At 59.2% G+C, this 14,965-nt stretch overlaps 1 protein-coding gene across 3 annotated transcripts in view; it reads left to right on the top strand.

The window, feature by feature from the left end:
- Positions 1-14,728, top strand: part of SRRM3 (serine/arginine repetitive matrix 3) — a 52,877-nt gene extending 38,149 nt beyond the window's left edge. For 2 of the 3 annotated variants that reach the window (XM_070460242.1, XM_070460243.1), the window contains 7 exons: positions 35-85; positions 634-738; positions 1,367-1,544; positions 11,263-11,618; positions 12,387-12,602; positions 12,709-12,846; positions 14,413-14,728. In XM_070460242.1, coding sequence (XP_070316343.1) covers positions 35-85; positions 634-738; positions 1,367-1,544; positions 11,263-11,618; positions 12,387-12,602; positions 12,709-12,846; positions 14,413-14,638 — 1,270 coding nt within the window. In that variant the 3' untranslated portion in view covers positions 14,639-14,728. Of the gene's footprint in view, positions 1-34; positions 86-633; positions 739-1,366; positions 1,545-11,262; positions 11,619-12,386; positions 12,603-12,708; positions 12,847-13,159; positions 13,240-14,412 lie in introns of all 3 variants that reach the window. The other variant, XM_070460244.1, reaches the window with a different exon arrangement.
- The last annotated feature ends 237 nt before the right edge of the window (positions 14,729-14,965 follow it).

Here is a 14,965-nt window from a genome sequence, read left to right on the forward strand (position 1 = left end):
GCTGTGCTGTCAGGGTAGTCTCTGCTTTCTGTAGATCTCGAAGCCCCAAGAGCAAAAGAAAAGAAAAGAACAAAGAAAGGAAAAGGTGAGTACCCTCTCCCACTCTCCAGCCCCTCAGCCCACCACCCCCCCCATCCCCTTCAAAAAACCCCTGGCCTTCGATAGCTCACGTTTGTCCCTGCTGCCCAGATGGAAAAATTCAGACCCAGAGAGGAAGCCAAGAGTGCCCTCCCCTGCCCCGCTCCCCACCCCCCTCCATCACAGTCATAAGAACACCAGCTGAGGGCCAAGTGAGATCCTGGGAGGCTGGGATTGCCTAGAGAGAAGGACGCCTTTTTCCTAATAATGACAAATGACCCACATGGACTAGCTCTGTACCCAGGATGGGCACGGCTTGTGTTATTTTTGTAGGAGACTGTGGGGGAGGTATGGGGGCCACGGGAGGAGAGGGAGATTTTGGGGGTGGGGGTTATGGGAGGAAGAGTATGGGGGCACCTCCCCCCTGAGCTATGGGGGCAGGGGGGAGACTACATGGCCAGGGGCAGGGATGGAAGCGGAGGCTTCCACCAGGCCTTCACAGGTATCACCCCGGGAGATGGGGCAGAACGTGAGGGCAGTCGTTTTCTCTCCCAGGCCACACGCAGAGTCTCCAGGCCGCAGGTCCCATCGTCACAGCAGCGGCAGCTCCCACAGCCCCTCCCTGTCCTCCCATTACAGTAATTCCAGATCACCCAGCAGGTAGGTGCCAGGCTACCGGGGGGCTCTCAGGGGTGGCCGGGGGGCTCTCAGGGGTGACCGGGGGGCTCTCGTGGGTGACCGGGGGGGCTCTCAGGAGTGGCTGAGCTCCCTTTCTGGGAGGGCACCTGCAGTCCCCAAGGCCGGGTAGTGGCGCTGATGGCCAGACAGGAACAGCATCCGTGGGTAGAAATTTACTAGGACGGCTGCGCTGGGCGCCTGCTAGGTCGCTTCGGTCGTGTGCCCCGCTCTTTGTGACCGCATGGACTATAGCCCCGCCAGGCTGGCTTCTCTATCCATGGGATTCTCCAGGCAAGGAGACTGGAGTGGGTTGCCATGGCCTCCTCCAGGGGATCTTCCCCACCCAGGGATCGAACCCGCACCTTTTACATCTGCAGCTTCGGCGGGCGGCTTCTTTACCCCCAGCGCCACCTGGGACCGTGGTGCTGCCCTTGCCCAAAGGCGCCCCCGACTGTGATTGGGGACCGAGGCAATGTGGGGGCTGGGAACTTGCTGTCTCCCAGGAAGGGTTTCCTGGCGATGGGAGGGCGCATGGGAAGGGGTTGGGGAGGAAGGAGGGAGGGGCGGGAGCTTGCAGGCCCGGCATCCCACGCTGGCTCCCCCTATGCAGGCTAAGCCCCAAGCACCGAGACGACGGGCGGAAGACGGGTAGCCGGCGGTCCAGCGGGAGCCGGTCGCCGTCCCCATCCGGCGGCAGCGGGTGGGGGTCGCCCCAGCAGAACGGTGGCAGCAGGCAGCGGAGCGGAGCGCACGGGGGCCGCCCGGGCTCGGCGCAGAGCCTGCTCGATGTACGTACGCTTGGCTTTGCGGAGGGTTCCCGCGCCGAGCGGGGTCGGGGGCGGGGCGGGGTCGCGCCGGGTCGCCGCGGGGTAGGGGCCAGTGAGTGCGAGGGGGCCGGCCGCTCCCCGCTCCCCGGGGCCCTGCCCCGCACCGGAGCGGCCAGGAGGGCCGGGTGGTTTCGCCCCGCTGGCCTTAGTGTCGGGGTGAGGGGGTCTGCGCCCCTGACCTCGGCACACTGAGGGCCAGAGCAGGGTGGCCCCCGGGGCATCAGCCAGTTGGGTAAAGAGCTGAGAAGGAACCCAGGCCTTCGGCCGCTGCCCGCAGATGTACGGGGTGGGAGGGGGCGTGGACTGTGGGAGGGCTCGCAGTTGGGAACGAGGTTCAAGAGTCAGGACCGCCCCCTCGGGCGTCACTGGCGCCCGGAGCCTTCCTCTCCCACCGAGTCCTTAACCCCTCTGGAGAGCCCGTCCTTCCTCAGCCCCCTCACAGCCCCTCTGCCTCTCTCAGATCCCTTCCCCGTCTGTCCCCTTGCATTTCTGCAGTCCCTGCTCCAGGGCAAACCTGTCCTTTCGGGGGCATTGCTTAGACAGGGGTCTCAAACCTGCGGCTTCACTTCCCTTGGCCCATCCTTCCTAAGGCACCTCCCTGCAGAGGTGCTGTCCCCACCCAACTTCTAGGAGGGCCACGGGCGGTCTGGTGACTGATGAGGGAGCCTTTCCTGGGAGGATGGGCTGGGCCAGGGCGGGAGGCTCTCCCAGGTCACATCCCCTTTTGTGTGTCCATCTTAGAGTCCGGGGTGGAGCCCCCCACAGGGAGAGGGGGACCGCAGTGCTGGCAGGGGCCCTGGATGGGCACAGGGGGCTTAGGGTGGGTTGGCCGGCAGGTTCCCCCTCCCAGACCTGCAGGCTACCCCTAGGAGCCTCAGTGGGGAAGTAGGGGAGGGGGTGCTGTCCCTCCCCAGACCTCAGGTCTCAGCAGCAAACATGTACGTGTTGGTCAGTTTCATTTTGATTTTTGGCTGTTTCCTTTCACTCCTTTTCTTTTCTCAAACACCCTTACTCCTATGGCCTCAGCGAGGAAAGCCAAGGGCAGCTGACAAAAGGCTCTGAGTCTCAAGATCATTTTTATTTAAGGACATCCCCTGTCTTTAAACCGCCCCACCTGGACAGGGTGCCAGGCTCCTGGGCTCCGAGGCGCCTCGTTGGGCTACGTGGGGAGGATCACTCCCGCGTCCGTTGGTCTGACTGGGGGTGGGAGAGGGCTCACAGAGGTAGCTGAGGGCGGCCAGGACAGGGACTGGTGCTGCAGGCCACGGAGGAGACGTCCAACTTGGGCAAAACCCATAGCGTCTCCCCATCCCCGACCCCATGGGCACAGAGCTGGAATAGCACAGCGCCCCAGACACCTTCTCCTGGAAACTTCGTATCTTCTGACAGGCACAGAAGTGCAGGTTCTCTCCATCAGGGCCTTGCGCCTCCCCCACCCCGCTACCCCTACCCCCTGCCCTGGAGGCCGGAACAACACCCTGCAAGGGCCCAGGGTCTGTGCAGACAAAATGGCCAACTAGGTAAAACCCCAGGAGAGGGCAATCGGAAGGCCGCCTCGCAGGGAGGAAGCCTCTGCAGCACCCCAGTCCTGTCTCCCTACCAAACATGGGAGTTGGCACTGCCCTGGGAGTTTTCTAGATGACAGCACTTTGTTACTCTTCCCGCCAAGCATGCCCCCCAGATCCTCTCTACCCCTTGCGCCCTAGGAGGTCTGGGACTTCGGAACATCCCAGGTCTCTCACCTGAACCTCATCCCTTCTTGCCTGCACATCCTTTCGGAGGAGTGAAATGACATGAGTTCTCATTCCAGGGAGGTGAGGTGGGCTCTGGGGTCACAGACTTTGGCCAGTAACCAAAAATGTCTTTGGGAAAAATTACCAGAGGGTGGGGTGGTATTCTTGGATGCTACCTTTAAAGAAGAAAAAAGAAAGAGAGAAACGAATGGGAAAAGAAAAAGCTCACCGTTTTTTAACCCCGTCTATGTTTTTTTTTGTTTTTTTTTTAGCCTCCCATTTGAAACGTGGTAATACTGTGATTCCATTTCTTGTTTAGCTGGCAAGGGAAGAGGGTGGGGAAGTTTATGTAATTTTTCCTGTTATTTTGTTTTTCTTTGTATTTCCCTTCTTTTTTTCGTTTTGTAACGTACAGAAATGCAAAACATCTCTCGGGGTTTTTTTTTCCTCTATCTTCTATGTTGTTCTAGAATTTTGCTTTTGTGTGTGTTACTGTGGGGATTGCTCCTTCTAAAGCAGAGATGGTTTTTGAATCTCAAGTGAACATTAGTCATATACATATCTATATTTTTTTCCTTTGTAATCAGGATTTAAAAGGGAAGATAACTCTTTTAAAAAAAAAGACTCCTGTACCAACAACTCCTGCCAAATCTTGGGCACCAGCCAGCCCTCCCCTCCACCTCAGGGCATAAGCTGGGACTGCTTCAGTTTTTAAATTAACAAAAGATGGTGTGTCCATATCTCAGTCTATGAGGAACCTTGGAGAGAAGCTGAGAGACACAGGGAAGGCAAGAGGTTATCCATTGCTTCCCAGGGCCCTGAACTTTCTCAGTTCCATCTTGGATAAGATGGAACTTCCTTCCAGGTCTCAGATCCTTAGGAGGCCCTGGAGCAGGGAGCTGAAGACACATGATAGAGTTTAATTCAGGTGAGGGTTGCAAAGTCAGATACTCTCAGGCAAAAAAGAAGTCCATCCTGGGCTAGACTGAGTGCTAGCTCCCGACACATCTTAGTTGTCCCATCCCAGGGCAGAGCTGAGCCCCACTCTGCAACTCAGAGAGGTCAAGTGACCAACTCAAGGTCACACCGCTTTTTAGAGGTTCATCCAAGAGGAGGCCGCAGCCTTCTAACCTCAAGACTCCCAGGCACAGCCAAGATGTGGGAGGGCTGTCAATAGAAAACCCACTCCAGGAGCCCTGAGCAAGAGGAGGAGGATGTGGGAGGTGGCTGCTGGGTGTCTCAGCTCCTGCTTCCCTCCCTGGGGATCCCACCAGGCGTCAAGGCCGGCTCCCAGCTCTCTCAGCTCCCCAGCACGGGAGCCTGCCCACACCAAGACCAGGCTATGGGTGAGCCCAACACTACACGGCCCAGTTCTACACGATTGCTGCCTCAGAGACCCACAGAGCCCCACGCCCCCACAGTTCCCATACATGTGGGGAAATAAACAGTGAGGCTCAGAAAGGGAAGGGAGGGACTCAAAGCACGCTACGTGGGACAGACGAGTAAGATGACTTCATGGGACAAGTCCTTCCATCTCATCTCACCCGCCTCCCTCCACCCCCCAAGAACATACCTGCTAGCTCTGCCCTCCCCAACACACAGGCTGCAGGCTTTGCAGCCTTAGGCAGTAGGGCCACCTGCCTTGGCAGCACCTGCCCCTAGCATCCGAAGTGTTGAAGGAAGCCTCGCTGTTTGGTGAGGATGGCAGAGGACATCAGGAGCAAGGCCCCCAGGCTCTCTCTGGCCTCTGCCTCGGGCTCAAGTCTCATCATCTAATGGGTGGCCTAGAGTGACCCCAAGAAAAGGTGCCCATGGATCTCCCCAATCTGCCTCATCTCAGCTCCCCCTCCCACCCTACCCCAGGAAAGAGCAGTGACCACAACTGGAGGGGGACAGTCAGGCTAGGAAGGGACATCTTGGCATTTCTTCCAGGATGAAGCCAGAAGACAGGAGGGATGAATTTTGCTAAAATGATACTGAAGCCAGGGGTAAAGTGGAGTTGAGGCTGAGCCAGTCCTCCAAACTGAGTCGGTGGTTGCCTTCCCTTTTAAATGCATGATCCCTTTCACCCCATCAGTCCACTCTGATTGGCCTTGTTTAAACAGCTTTTCTCTTCCGTCTGGGTCCACCTTCCCCTCTGTCTTCCCCTTTCTGTCTGTGTTGCTTTTGTTTCTGTCTCTCTATGTCTGTCTGTCTGTCTCTCGGTCTGTCTGTCTCTATGTGCGTGTCTTCCTGTCTCTTCCTCACCACCTCTCCCCCCTGACTTGGGCCTCTCTCCCCATACGCTGCCAGCCCCTCCTTCACCCGTGCTGTGGTTCTGTTCCCATCAGCTGCTTCCTGCATGCCCTCTGGAGGTTTTCTGTTGTTTAAAGAGTTAAGGAAAGGTTGACTCTTGGAGCGTGTGGGTTTAAAAAAAAAAAAACAAACAGAAATGGCTGGGCAGGATCTCACTCCCATCCCTGGGACTAGACCGAAAGCCCACAAGGCTGCCCCGTGCCGATTCAGAGGGGGAGCACAGCTTAGCGTCACTGTCTTCCCCGATTCTGCATTCCCAATGCGGAGACCTTCTTTTCTCTTTTATTATTGCATTCCCGTCCCTGACCACTGAGAAGGTAGGTATTCCGGCTCCGCTGTGCGCCGCTCCCATCTCCAGATAAGCCCCGCCACTCTGCTTGGTTTGAATGTGGTTTTCTTTCTCTCTCAATCTCTCAATCTCGCTCTGGTTGGTTTTTCTCCCCCCTCCCATTTTCTTTCTTTCTTTTAGTGACTACTCATTTGTAACTTGCATTTTCTCCAAATGAGCTGCAAAGCTGTGTTTCCTGGTTTGTCGTTTAGTTTTCTTGACTTTCCACCCTCCCACCTCCCAACCCCTGACAGCTTTTCTGGTTCATTCTACCCTCCTTTCCCACCTTCCCCTTCTTCTTCCTCTCCATCCCGCCCCCAGCCCCTCCCTCACGGCCCTCTCTCTTTCTCATTTTGTTGTCCAAATGCATTTCTGTGTGGTTTAGCATTCTGAGTTTGTGTTCCCTTCCTGAATTGTATGCTGCGGTTGAGCCAGTTTGATTTCTGTTGTCTGGAATAGCTGTTAAGCCCCTGACCCCTCACCCTGGCCCATCCCCGGAGCCACCCTGGGCAATAAGCAATGTTGGAGGGGGTCTGTGCTGGGCCTGTTGGCCTCCAGATCCTGGAAAAAGTTTTGGCTGAGGTCAGGTCTGAGGAAACAGCTCTGTCCCACCCTCCAGGGCCTGCTGGACTCCTTGGGTCCTGCCCTGGCGGCAGGTGGAGCTTTAGTAGGGAGCCACAGACTCTGGGGTGGCAGCTGGCATCAAGGCTGAACTGCCTCACTGCTATATCTTTCGGGTGTTAAATGGTAGTTGAACTGCAGGGGCAACATGAGCTGGCCAGAAACAGGTACCAGAAATACTCAGGAGGGTGGCCTGCTCAGCAGAGTCTCTGTGGGGCAATCTGAGAGATGGAGGGAATGACCGCTCAGCTCACCTGCCCGCTGCCTAGACCATAACCCAACCAGACTGGGGCTCCCTCAATCCCCCAGCATCCTTCCATTCTTCCAAATTTGAGCTAAACGTGGTGCCCCAGTGCAAATGATCCAGAAGGGACAGTCAGCAGGGGCCAGGGTCCCCCCAAGATGCTGAGGCAGAACTACGCCTCGATCCTGGGACCTGAGACTCCCAGCTCAGTGCTCATCCAGGCACACGAAGGATATACATCAGGAGTCGGTCCTCAGGGACCTCACCTCCCCATACCTGCCCTTGACACTGTTTCCTGTCCCACCTGGGAGCCGCTGCAGAAGTTTGATATCACAGCTCTTGGGAGGCCTCAGTGGGGCTCCATCCTGAGCTTTTGACAGGAGAAAGACTGCCTGTTCATCCTCTCCTTTCCGCCCCCATGTTGGCCCCAGAGGTAGGTCCTGGGGAGGTCACCAACCAGAGCATCCCTCATTCCTGGGTGGTTCTGGAGGGCAGAGAAGGAAATTGTTCAGGGAGGGAAAAAGCACTGTTGGTCTGCTGGAGGAGATTCTGTCCCAACCTCATGGGAGAGTGGAGGCCTCACCTTCAAGGAGTATCCGATGTGACCAGGGCTCCTGAAATGGGATTTTCAGATGCTGAGTTAAAGGGGGTAATGGTTCCCGATCCTCACTTGTTCTTGTGCTAAAGGATACCAGGATCAGGTGAGCACCCCCTCCCTTGCTATTCTTGTTTTTCCCCCCAAAAATGTCTTACATAATAAGCAAAGGATGCCAGGAAGCAAGTGGTACCAAGGAGCAGAAAGGCTCCTGAGAGCAAGGCTCAGAGGCAGGTGAGGCCCTTCATTCATGCATGCACACACTAGACTGACCCTCCTCCATGCCTGGCCCCATCTGAGTGTCCGTGCCAGGGAGAGACAGGCAGACCTGGGTTCACAGCCCCCACCTGCCTGGCCGGAGGACTAACAAAGATCACTCAGAACGATGGGAGGGGAGAGATGAACCATGGATGAGGAGCTAGTTCCTGCTGGTCATGATAACCCCATGGCACAGCCTGGCTCAGTCCACACCAAGGGAAAGAACAAGGATCTGTGGGATCATAGAGGAGAGCACCCAACTCAGGGTGAGGATCAAGAGAGGCTTCCTGGAGGTAGCGGCCTTGAGCTCGGGTAGAGGACTGATAGGAATTAGCCAGGCTGTGGGAAAGAAGGGGAAAGAGGCAGGAAGGGACAGGAGTCCCTAAGAGCAAGCTTCTGGAGATGTTTTGGAGGTCCTTGGCCACCAGTCCTGTCCAGCTATGAAGTTCCATGGTGTCTGGACTTGGATGTCCCTAGATTCCTGGGAAGAATGAGAGCCCAGCTGGACATGAGGCTCACCCTCTGGCAGGATCAGGGTGACTTTTTCTCCTGGGCTTCTGGAGGCATGGGTGGATCAAGGTGAGACGGGCTCTAGAAGCACCCAGGGAGGTGCTATCCACCCTGTCCAACACAGCCTTCCTCCTGTCCTCCTCCATCTGGGCATGTGGGTGATACCTCATGGGGCCCCAGGCCTTCCTGACCTGCTCTGACCCTATCCATCTGTAAAGGGACCATGAGTCAGTTGACCTCTGAAGAGAGCCTCTCAACTCCTGTACAGGCCTACCAAGCAGAGATCCACTTATCCCCCACCATACCAACAGAGAAACTGAGGTTCTCAGAGTTGATCACTTCCTTAAGGTTTCGTAGTGAACTCAAATCAGAGCTAGTCCCAAGGTGCTCCACCATGCCAGTTAATATCATCTTGAGCTCTGGCAACTATTTGCCTTGATGGAGGTGAGAGGGAAGTGGGGAAGGGCTTGGACTTCAAGACATGCTAGGCGGAAGGCATCCAGATCCGCACTGGGGTCTGGTTCAGGGGCCTGGACCTCAGTGGTTAGGATCCTGTAGACTTCTTTCTCATTTGCCTCCTCTGGAAGGAAAAGGATGCTGGAAATCAGAACCTAGTTCTGGAAGCTTGGGCGCTGGGGTGGAGGGGGTCTGTGTTAGAAGAGACGAGGGTCTCCTGGTGATGTCTACTGAGAATGGACTGCCATTTCAGAGGGGCCATGGCTGAACACTCCAGTCTCCATCTCTCCCAGCAGAGGTGAGCTGGTGATCAGGAAGGTCAGGGTGCTCAAGGGGCACCCCAATCCCCAGTGATATCCACTCTGCCTGCCTATGCCTGCCTCTGCTCTAAACAGAGGCTCTCCCAGGACTTCATGGCCCATTGGGCTTTGAACAGCTGCTCTCCCTGCTATGGCTGTTCGCTGACTGCTGCAGCCACCAATCACGAGCTAGCTACGCCCTGCCCCGAGGGGGGCTGACTTCTTGGTCTTTGGGTTCATGATTGCACAGAGAAGTCTTGACACCCCCAACCCCCCACACACCCCCCATCCGAAAGTACCCAGGGCCATACCAAGGAAGCCACACTCCTTCCCGTCCCTGGCAGCAAGGTGCCCTGAGACATGGCAGCTGGTTTTGCTTTCTCCTCCTAAGAGGCTGCCAAAAGAGCTTGGACCAGACTCTGCCCCTTTCCCAGGACTCCCTGGTTGGGCCCTGGCCTGTGAAAGGACATGTCTTCTTTCCTCGGTAAATTGTATCGAGGCCCTATTAGATGCCAAGTTCTGTGATAAAAACTGAGGTTACAGGGGACTTCCCTGGTTAAGTAGTTAAGATCCTGCACTTCCAATGCAGGGGGTATGGGTTCGATCCTTGGTTGCGGAATTAAGATCCCACATGCTGCTCCAGTGTGGTACAGCAAAAGAAAACCAACAAAAACAGGTTACAAAGCTGACTCCTACACCAGATTGGCCCTGAAGGTGCTCAAAGTCAAGCTGGTGCTGGTGACTGAGCGATGGGGAGGAATGAGGGACAGAGAGACTCACAGACAAGTACAATCAACTGTTACTGGCTGGAAGCCCAAGGACAGGAAGAAGGGCCAGTTCTGGGGAGGGAGGGGGACGGCAAGGGGAGTCAGGGAGTCCTGGAACATTTGCTCTGGAAGGGACAGCCAGAAGCAAAGTCTGGCCCTGTCATTTTGTGGATGGGAAACTGAGGCCCATTACGGGCAAGCGACTTGGCCAGGGTCACTCAGTGAGTTCGGTAGTGGCAGGCTCTCAGAGCCCTGGTTCCCAGCTAGGGCTCTTCTGACAGTACCAAGTGCCCTTTCTGGTTTTCTGTAGCCCGATCCTTGTGTCCTGAGTCCACTTTCGGAGAAACATTCCACATCTCTATCCAGCGGTCGCTCCAGAGGTGACCCTGGGCACAGGCCCAAGGAGCCGGGCGCTGCCGATCCTTCCTCCAGAGGCGGCGTGGCCTCCTCTTGGCCTAGAATGGGGTGGTTGCGTTTTTCTCTCTCTCTCTCTATCTCTCTTGCATTTTTGTGAATCTAATGATGAACTTACGCTACCACACTTTTCCCTTCTCTTACACATCTTACCTACTAAAGGAGGAAGTGCCACTTTATTGGTAAGTGGACGTTAACCAAGAGGGACTTAAAAAATCAGAACTTAAAAAAAAAAAGAAAAAGAAAGGAAAAGAAAAGAGAGAAACAGAAAGACAGTCGGGTGCTACTGACAGCTCCACAGATCTCTGCAGGGTCGGAAAACAAAGAAAAAAAATGTTAACAGAAAAATGTCAGTTCCCCAGGAGTTCAGACATTGTTTTTGATTTTTGGTATCTAATGACATTTGTGGATTTTGTTTTGTTTTGTTTTTTTTTAATTTCTGTTTTTCCTCCCTTTCTTCGGTTCAGTTTTGAGTTCAGTTGTCCGGCCCCGCCCCCACCCCATCTGTGTGCCGTGTGCGCCCCCCCCCCCTCCACCCACCCACCGACCCACCCCCACTCGCCGGGCGGCCTGGCCTGGTGGGCTGGCCCTGGCCCGGCCTCCCCGGTGCCCGCCCTCTCTCTTCTCTCTGCCGGGATCCTCCGTCCCGTCGAGGGTGGGGGGCGATGCCAGCCCCCCCGTGCCCGTCCTGGATGCCCCTCCCTGTCAGCCCCCCCCCCGCCCCCACCGCTCCGTCCCTCTTGTGTTTTGCATGCCGAGAACCTTGCATGAGCTGCACTGTTGAGGCCAGAAGGTGGACACTCAGGAGAGGCAGAGGCAGGGCAGGCGCGGGGAACCGTGTGTGCGATGCTCCGGGACTGGCAGGCCCCCGGCCCGGGCCCGGTGAAAGCTCCCTCTCCTTCTCTCCCCCCGCCCCACCCGCCCTCTCTCTCCCCCTTCGCCCTCTCACGTTCCTCCTCTGGATCTGTCCTCTCTCTCTGTCTGTCTTCTCCTTCCTCTCTGCTGCGCTAACCTCTCCCCCGTCTCTTTCCTCTCTGCTCGGCTCTGTCTGCCCACCCCCGGATTCTCCGTCTCTGCCCCATCTCTGCCCGCCCCTGTCGCCCCCTCCCCGTCCCCTCTCCACCCCGCTCCGTGCCCTCTCTGCCTCTCTCCCCGTCAGAAGCCCAGCTCGCCCTCACCCAGGGCCCGCGACCAGGCGGAGGCCGGCGTAGCCACGCCGCCCGCGCGGGGGAAGGAGAGCCCGAGCCCGCGCTCGGCGCCGTCGTCGCGGGGCAGAGGAGGCCGCGCGGCGGGCGGGGCGGCGAGGCGGCGGCGGCGGCGGCGGCGGAGGCGGCGATCGCGGTCCTCGGCGTCCGCGCCCCGCCGCAGGGGCCGCCGGCGCGCCCGGCCCGCGCCGCTCCGGGGTTCGTCGCGCTCGCTCAGCAGGGCCCGCTCCAGCAGCGACTCGGGCGGCGGCGCCCCCGACCCCGGGCCCGAGCCCGGCTCCGAGCGAGGCCACGGCGGGCACGGGAAACGGTGAGCGGGCTCGGCCCCTGGGACCCGCCCGGGGCTCCCCTCCCCGCACTGAGCCTGAGCCCTGCTCCCCCAGCCTCCACTCCCCACCGGGCCCCTACCCCTTACGTGGCCTCCTCCGAGGGAGCGCCGCCCTCCCCGACGGAACACTCTCCCCCCACGGAGCCCTCTCCCCTCCCCGCACTGAACACTCCCCCCACCCACCCGCTAGCCCCTTCTCCCCACCAGGCCCTCGGCCCCGTCATTCTCCACGCACCGAGTTCCTCCCACCCCGAGGATCACCCTCCTCCAACGGAGCACTGCCCTCCCCGAGGGAACACTCCCCCCCACGGAGCCATCTCCTCTCCTTGGTGGTCCTCCCTCCCCACGCACTGAGCGCCCCATCCCTCCCCTCTCCCTCAAGCAGACCTCTCCCCCATCTCCCCGCTGAGATCCAGGCCCTGTTCCCACGCTAGCAAACCCTCCTTTCTTACTTGCCCCTCCAACCCCAAGATCACTCTCCCTCGACGGCACGGAAAAGGCCTCTTCCTCACTGATTTCCTCTCCCCCAGCAGAGCCCCCCTCCCTCCTCCTGGAACCCACTGCCTGCCTCTCTCCCAACACCGCCACCGTCCCATCGCCAACCCCATAGAACCCCTTCCCCTCCCAAGACCTTTCCCCTCGAGGGGGCCCCCTCACTCCCTTTTCTGTCACCCGCCCCCCCCCCCTGCTCGGCGCCCACTCTCTGCCAGCTGAGCGTCCCCCCTCCTGTCGCCGTGCCCCCTCCTCCAGGGCCAAGGAGCGGGCCCCGCGCGCCCGGCCCGCCAGCTCCTCGCCGTCCCCGGACAGGCACGGCGGGCCCGAGGGGAGGAGCTCGTCGCGCAGCCCGGGCCCGCACCCGCGCTCCTGGAGCTCCAGCCGCTCGGCCTCCAAATCCCGCTCGCGCTCGGCAGAGAAGAGGGCCCGCAGCCCCAGCCGCTCGCCGTCGCCCAAGAAAACCCTGGGTCGGTAAGTGCGGGCCCAGGGGTGGCGGCGGCGGCGGGACCGGCCGGGGGCGGCGGGACCGACCGGGGGCGGCCGGGCCGCGTCGCTCACCCCGGGCCGGTCCCCGCAGGGACAAGGACGCGGAGAGCCGCGCGAGGCACGCCGAGGCCGAGGCCGCCCGCGCCCGGCGCCGCTCCCGCAGCTACTCGCCCATCCGCAAGCGGCGCCGGGACTCGCCCAGCTTCATGGAGCCGCGGCGCATCACCAGGTAGGCAGGGGCCGGGCCGCGGGGGACCGCGGGGGTCCCCCACCCACTGAACCTGGTGCAGGGGCGGGGCGCCGGAGGAGAGGAGGTGGGGGTTGGGGAAGGGAAATGGAGGGGGCGTGTGGGACCCGAAGACAGGGGCAGGCTCAGGAGGAGGGGCGGGGGACGGTACTCGGTCTGGGGATAGCAGCAGGCAAGGAGTTCGGCTCTGGAAGATTCCAGCCATCCCTGTTGGAGCCCCTCCCTCCCTCCTCCTTCCCGCCCCTCATTCACCTCCTGGCAATGATGTCTCTCTCCTTTTCTCCTTCATCTCAAGGTCCAGCCTGCTGAGTGGCCTGTGGCCAGCCTGGGGGCCGGGTGGACCCCGTCTCCACAGGCCGCAGGGGAGATACCCATGTGAGCTGACTGGCTCTGTTCAGCTGTCCGCCTGCCTCTCCTTTTCTCACTAACTCTTTCTGCTCATTTCCCAGCCCCCCCGCCCTGCCCCCCAACCCTGGGGGGAAATTTGGAGGAGGGGGCAACAGCAGTCTGGTCTCCCGGGCAGTTGGGAGAGGAGCCAGTCCCTCCCCCTGATAGACACAGTCTATCAGGACTGGGGTCTCTGGGCCTGGGTCTCCAGGTGAGAGGATGGTCTGCATTTGTGGAAATCTCTGTGCAGCCCCAGGTCCCTGACACGGGGTAAAGGGCCACAGGCAAAATGCTGAGGCCGGCTCTGCTCCAGCCTTGCTGGGCTGCTTTAGGAGATAAGCCTGCCTCTCTGGGCTTCAGTTCTCCTGTCAGAGCTAGAGGCCAGCCCGCCAGGCTTCGGCTATCCCTTCCACTAGATACCCACATAAGCAGGGTGCCCTAAGACAGCTAGACCTTCAAGCCTTCCACCTGGCACCCTCTTTTGCCCGCTCCCAGGCTGCCTCCTCCTCCCCTGCCAACTAACTTATACCTGTTTTCTTTCTCAGAATTAACCCCATGCAGTGGGGCACTGTTGCCTCCTTAACTCTATTTTCTTTCCTCTGGGTCACAGTCTCCTGGCTTCAGACTAACTCCGGGCCAGGGGGAGGTAGCGGAGTAAGGTGTGGGGGGCTGGTGGGCTTCGGTCAGGGCCTTGGGCCTGAGCAGCAGTGGCCAGCGGCCTCCTGTTCCCTCTGAGTGACCTGAAAACCAAAATCCTCAATTCTTTGGGGAACAAAGATGCAGGACTGAGCCGTATTCACAAACCCTCCCAGGCACAGAAGCTGCTGCTTAGCTTGGCTGATATGAGTTGACTGTATTTAAAAGTTTCGTTTATTCAACAAATATTTATCGAGCACCTGCTTCGATCAAGCAGAGACTTGGTCCCCTTTCCCTGCAGGAAAAACAAAGCGATCAACGTGAACTTGGCTAGGAACCACTGCCTGTCTAATCCTGTGGGGGCAGGGGTGGAGGCGGGGAGAATTCCAAGGCCGAGGTCAGGGGAAACTGAGGCAGGGAAGTCCTGGCCACTGCTGGGGATGGGCTCAGGGCCGGAGTGAGGGCCCAGGACTGGCAGAGCTCAGGGCCCCGAATGGCCTGTAATTGGCTTTTCCCTCCCGGCAGTGCCCGGAAGCGTCCCATCCCCTACTACCGACCCAGCCCCTCGTCCTCCTCCAGCTGCCTGAGCAGCGACTACTCAAGCCGGAGCCCCAGTCACAGCCCCAGCCCCGGCCACAGCCACGGAAGCTACAGCAGCCGCAGTCGGACCCGCAGCCGCACGCGAAGTCCCTCCCAGACCCCCACTCCCAGCTACCACAGCCGGAGCAGCTCAGAGAGTGGGGGCTTCTGAGCCCAGCGAACCCAGCTTCATGCCCCCTGGCACAGGGCAAGGCCAGGGCTCTGGCCCCAGGAGCCGTGGGAGGTGGTGGGGCCTGCACCCCACTGCGACAAAGAGGTCCCGGGACAGGGGAAGACCTTGAGGGTGGTGGGTGCCCTGAAGACAAAGAGAAGCTGGATTCTGCTGCTTCTAGAGGGTCCCCACCCCACCTCCTGCTCACCCACCCAGTCCAGGGAACAAAGAGCCGTTTTGAACACAGGGATCATCACCCTTTCCTGCTTGATGCCAGCTCACCAGGCTGAGGACCTCAGTCCAGTGGAGCCAGGAACACCCTCTTAA

The sequence above is a fragment of the Odocoileus virginianus genome, chromosome 33 (assembly GCF_023699985.2).
Source record: "Odocoileus virginianus isolate 20LAN1187 ecotype Illinois chromosome 33, Ovbor_1.2, whole genome shotgun sequence".
Lineage (NCBI taxonomy): Eukaryota > Metazoa > Chordata > Mammalia > Artiodactyla > Cervidae > Odocoileus > Odocoileus virginianus.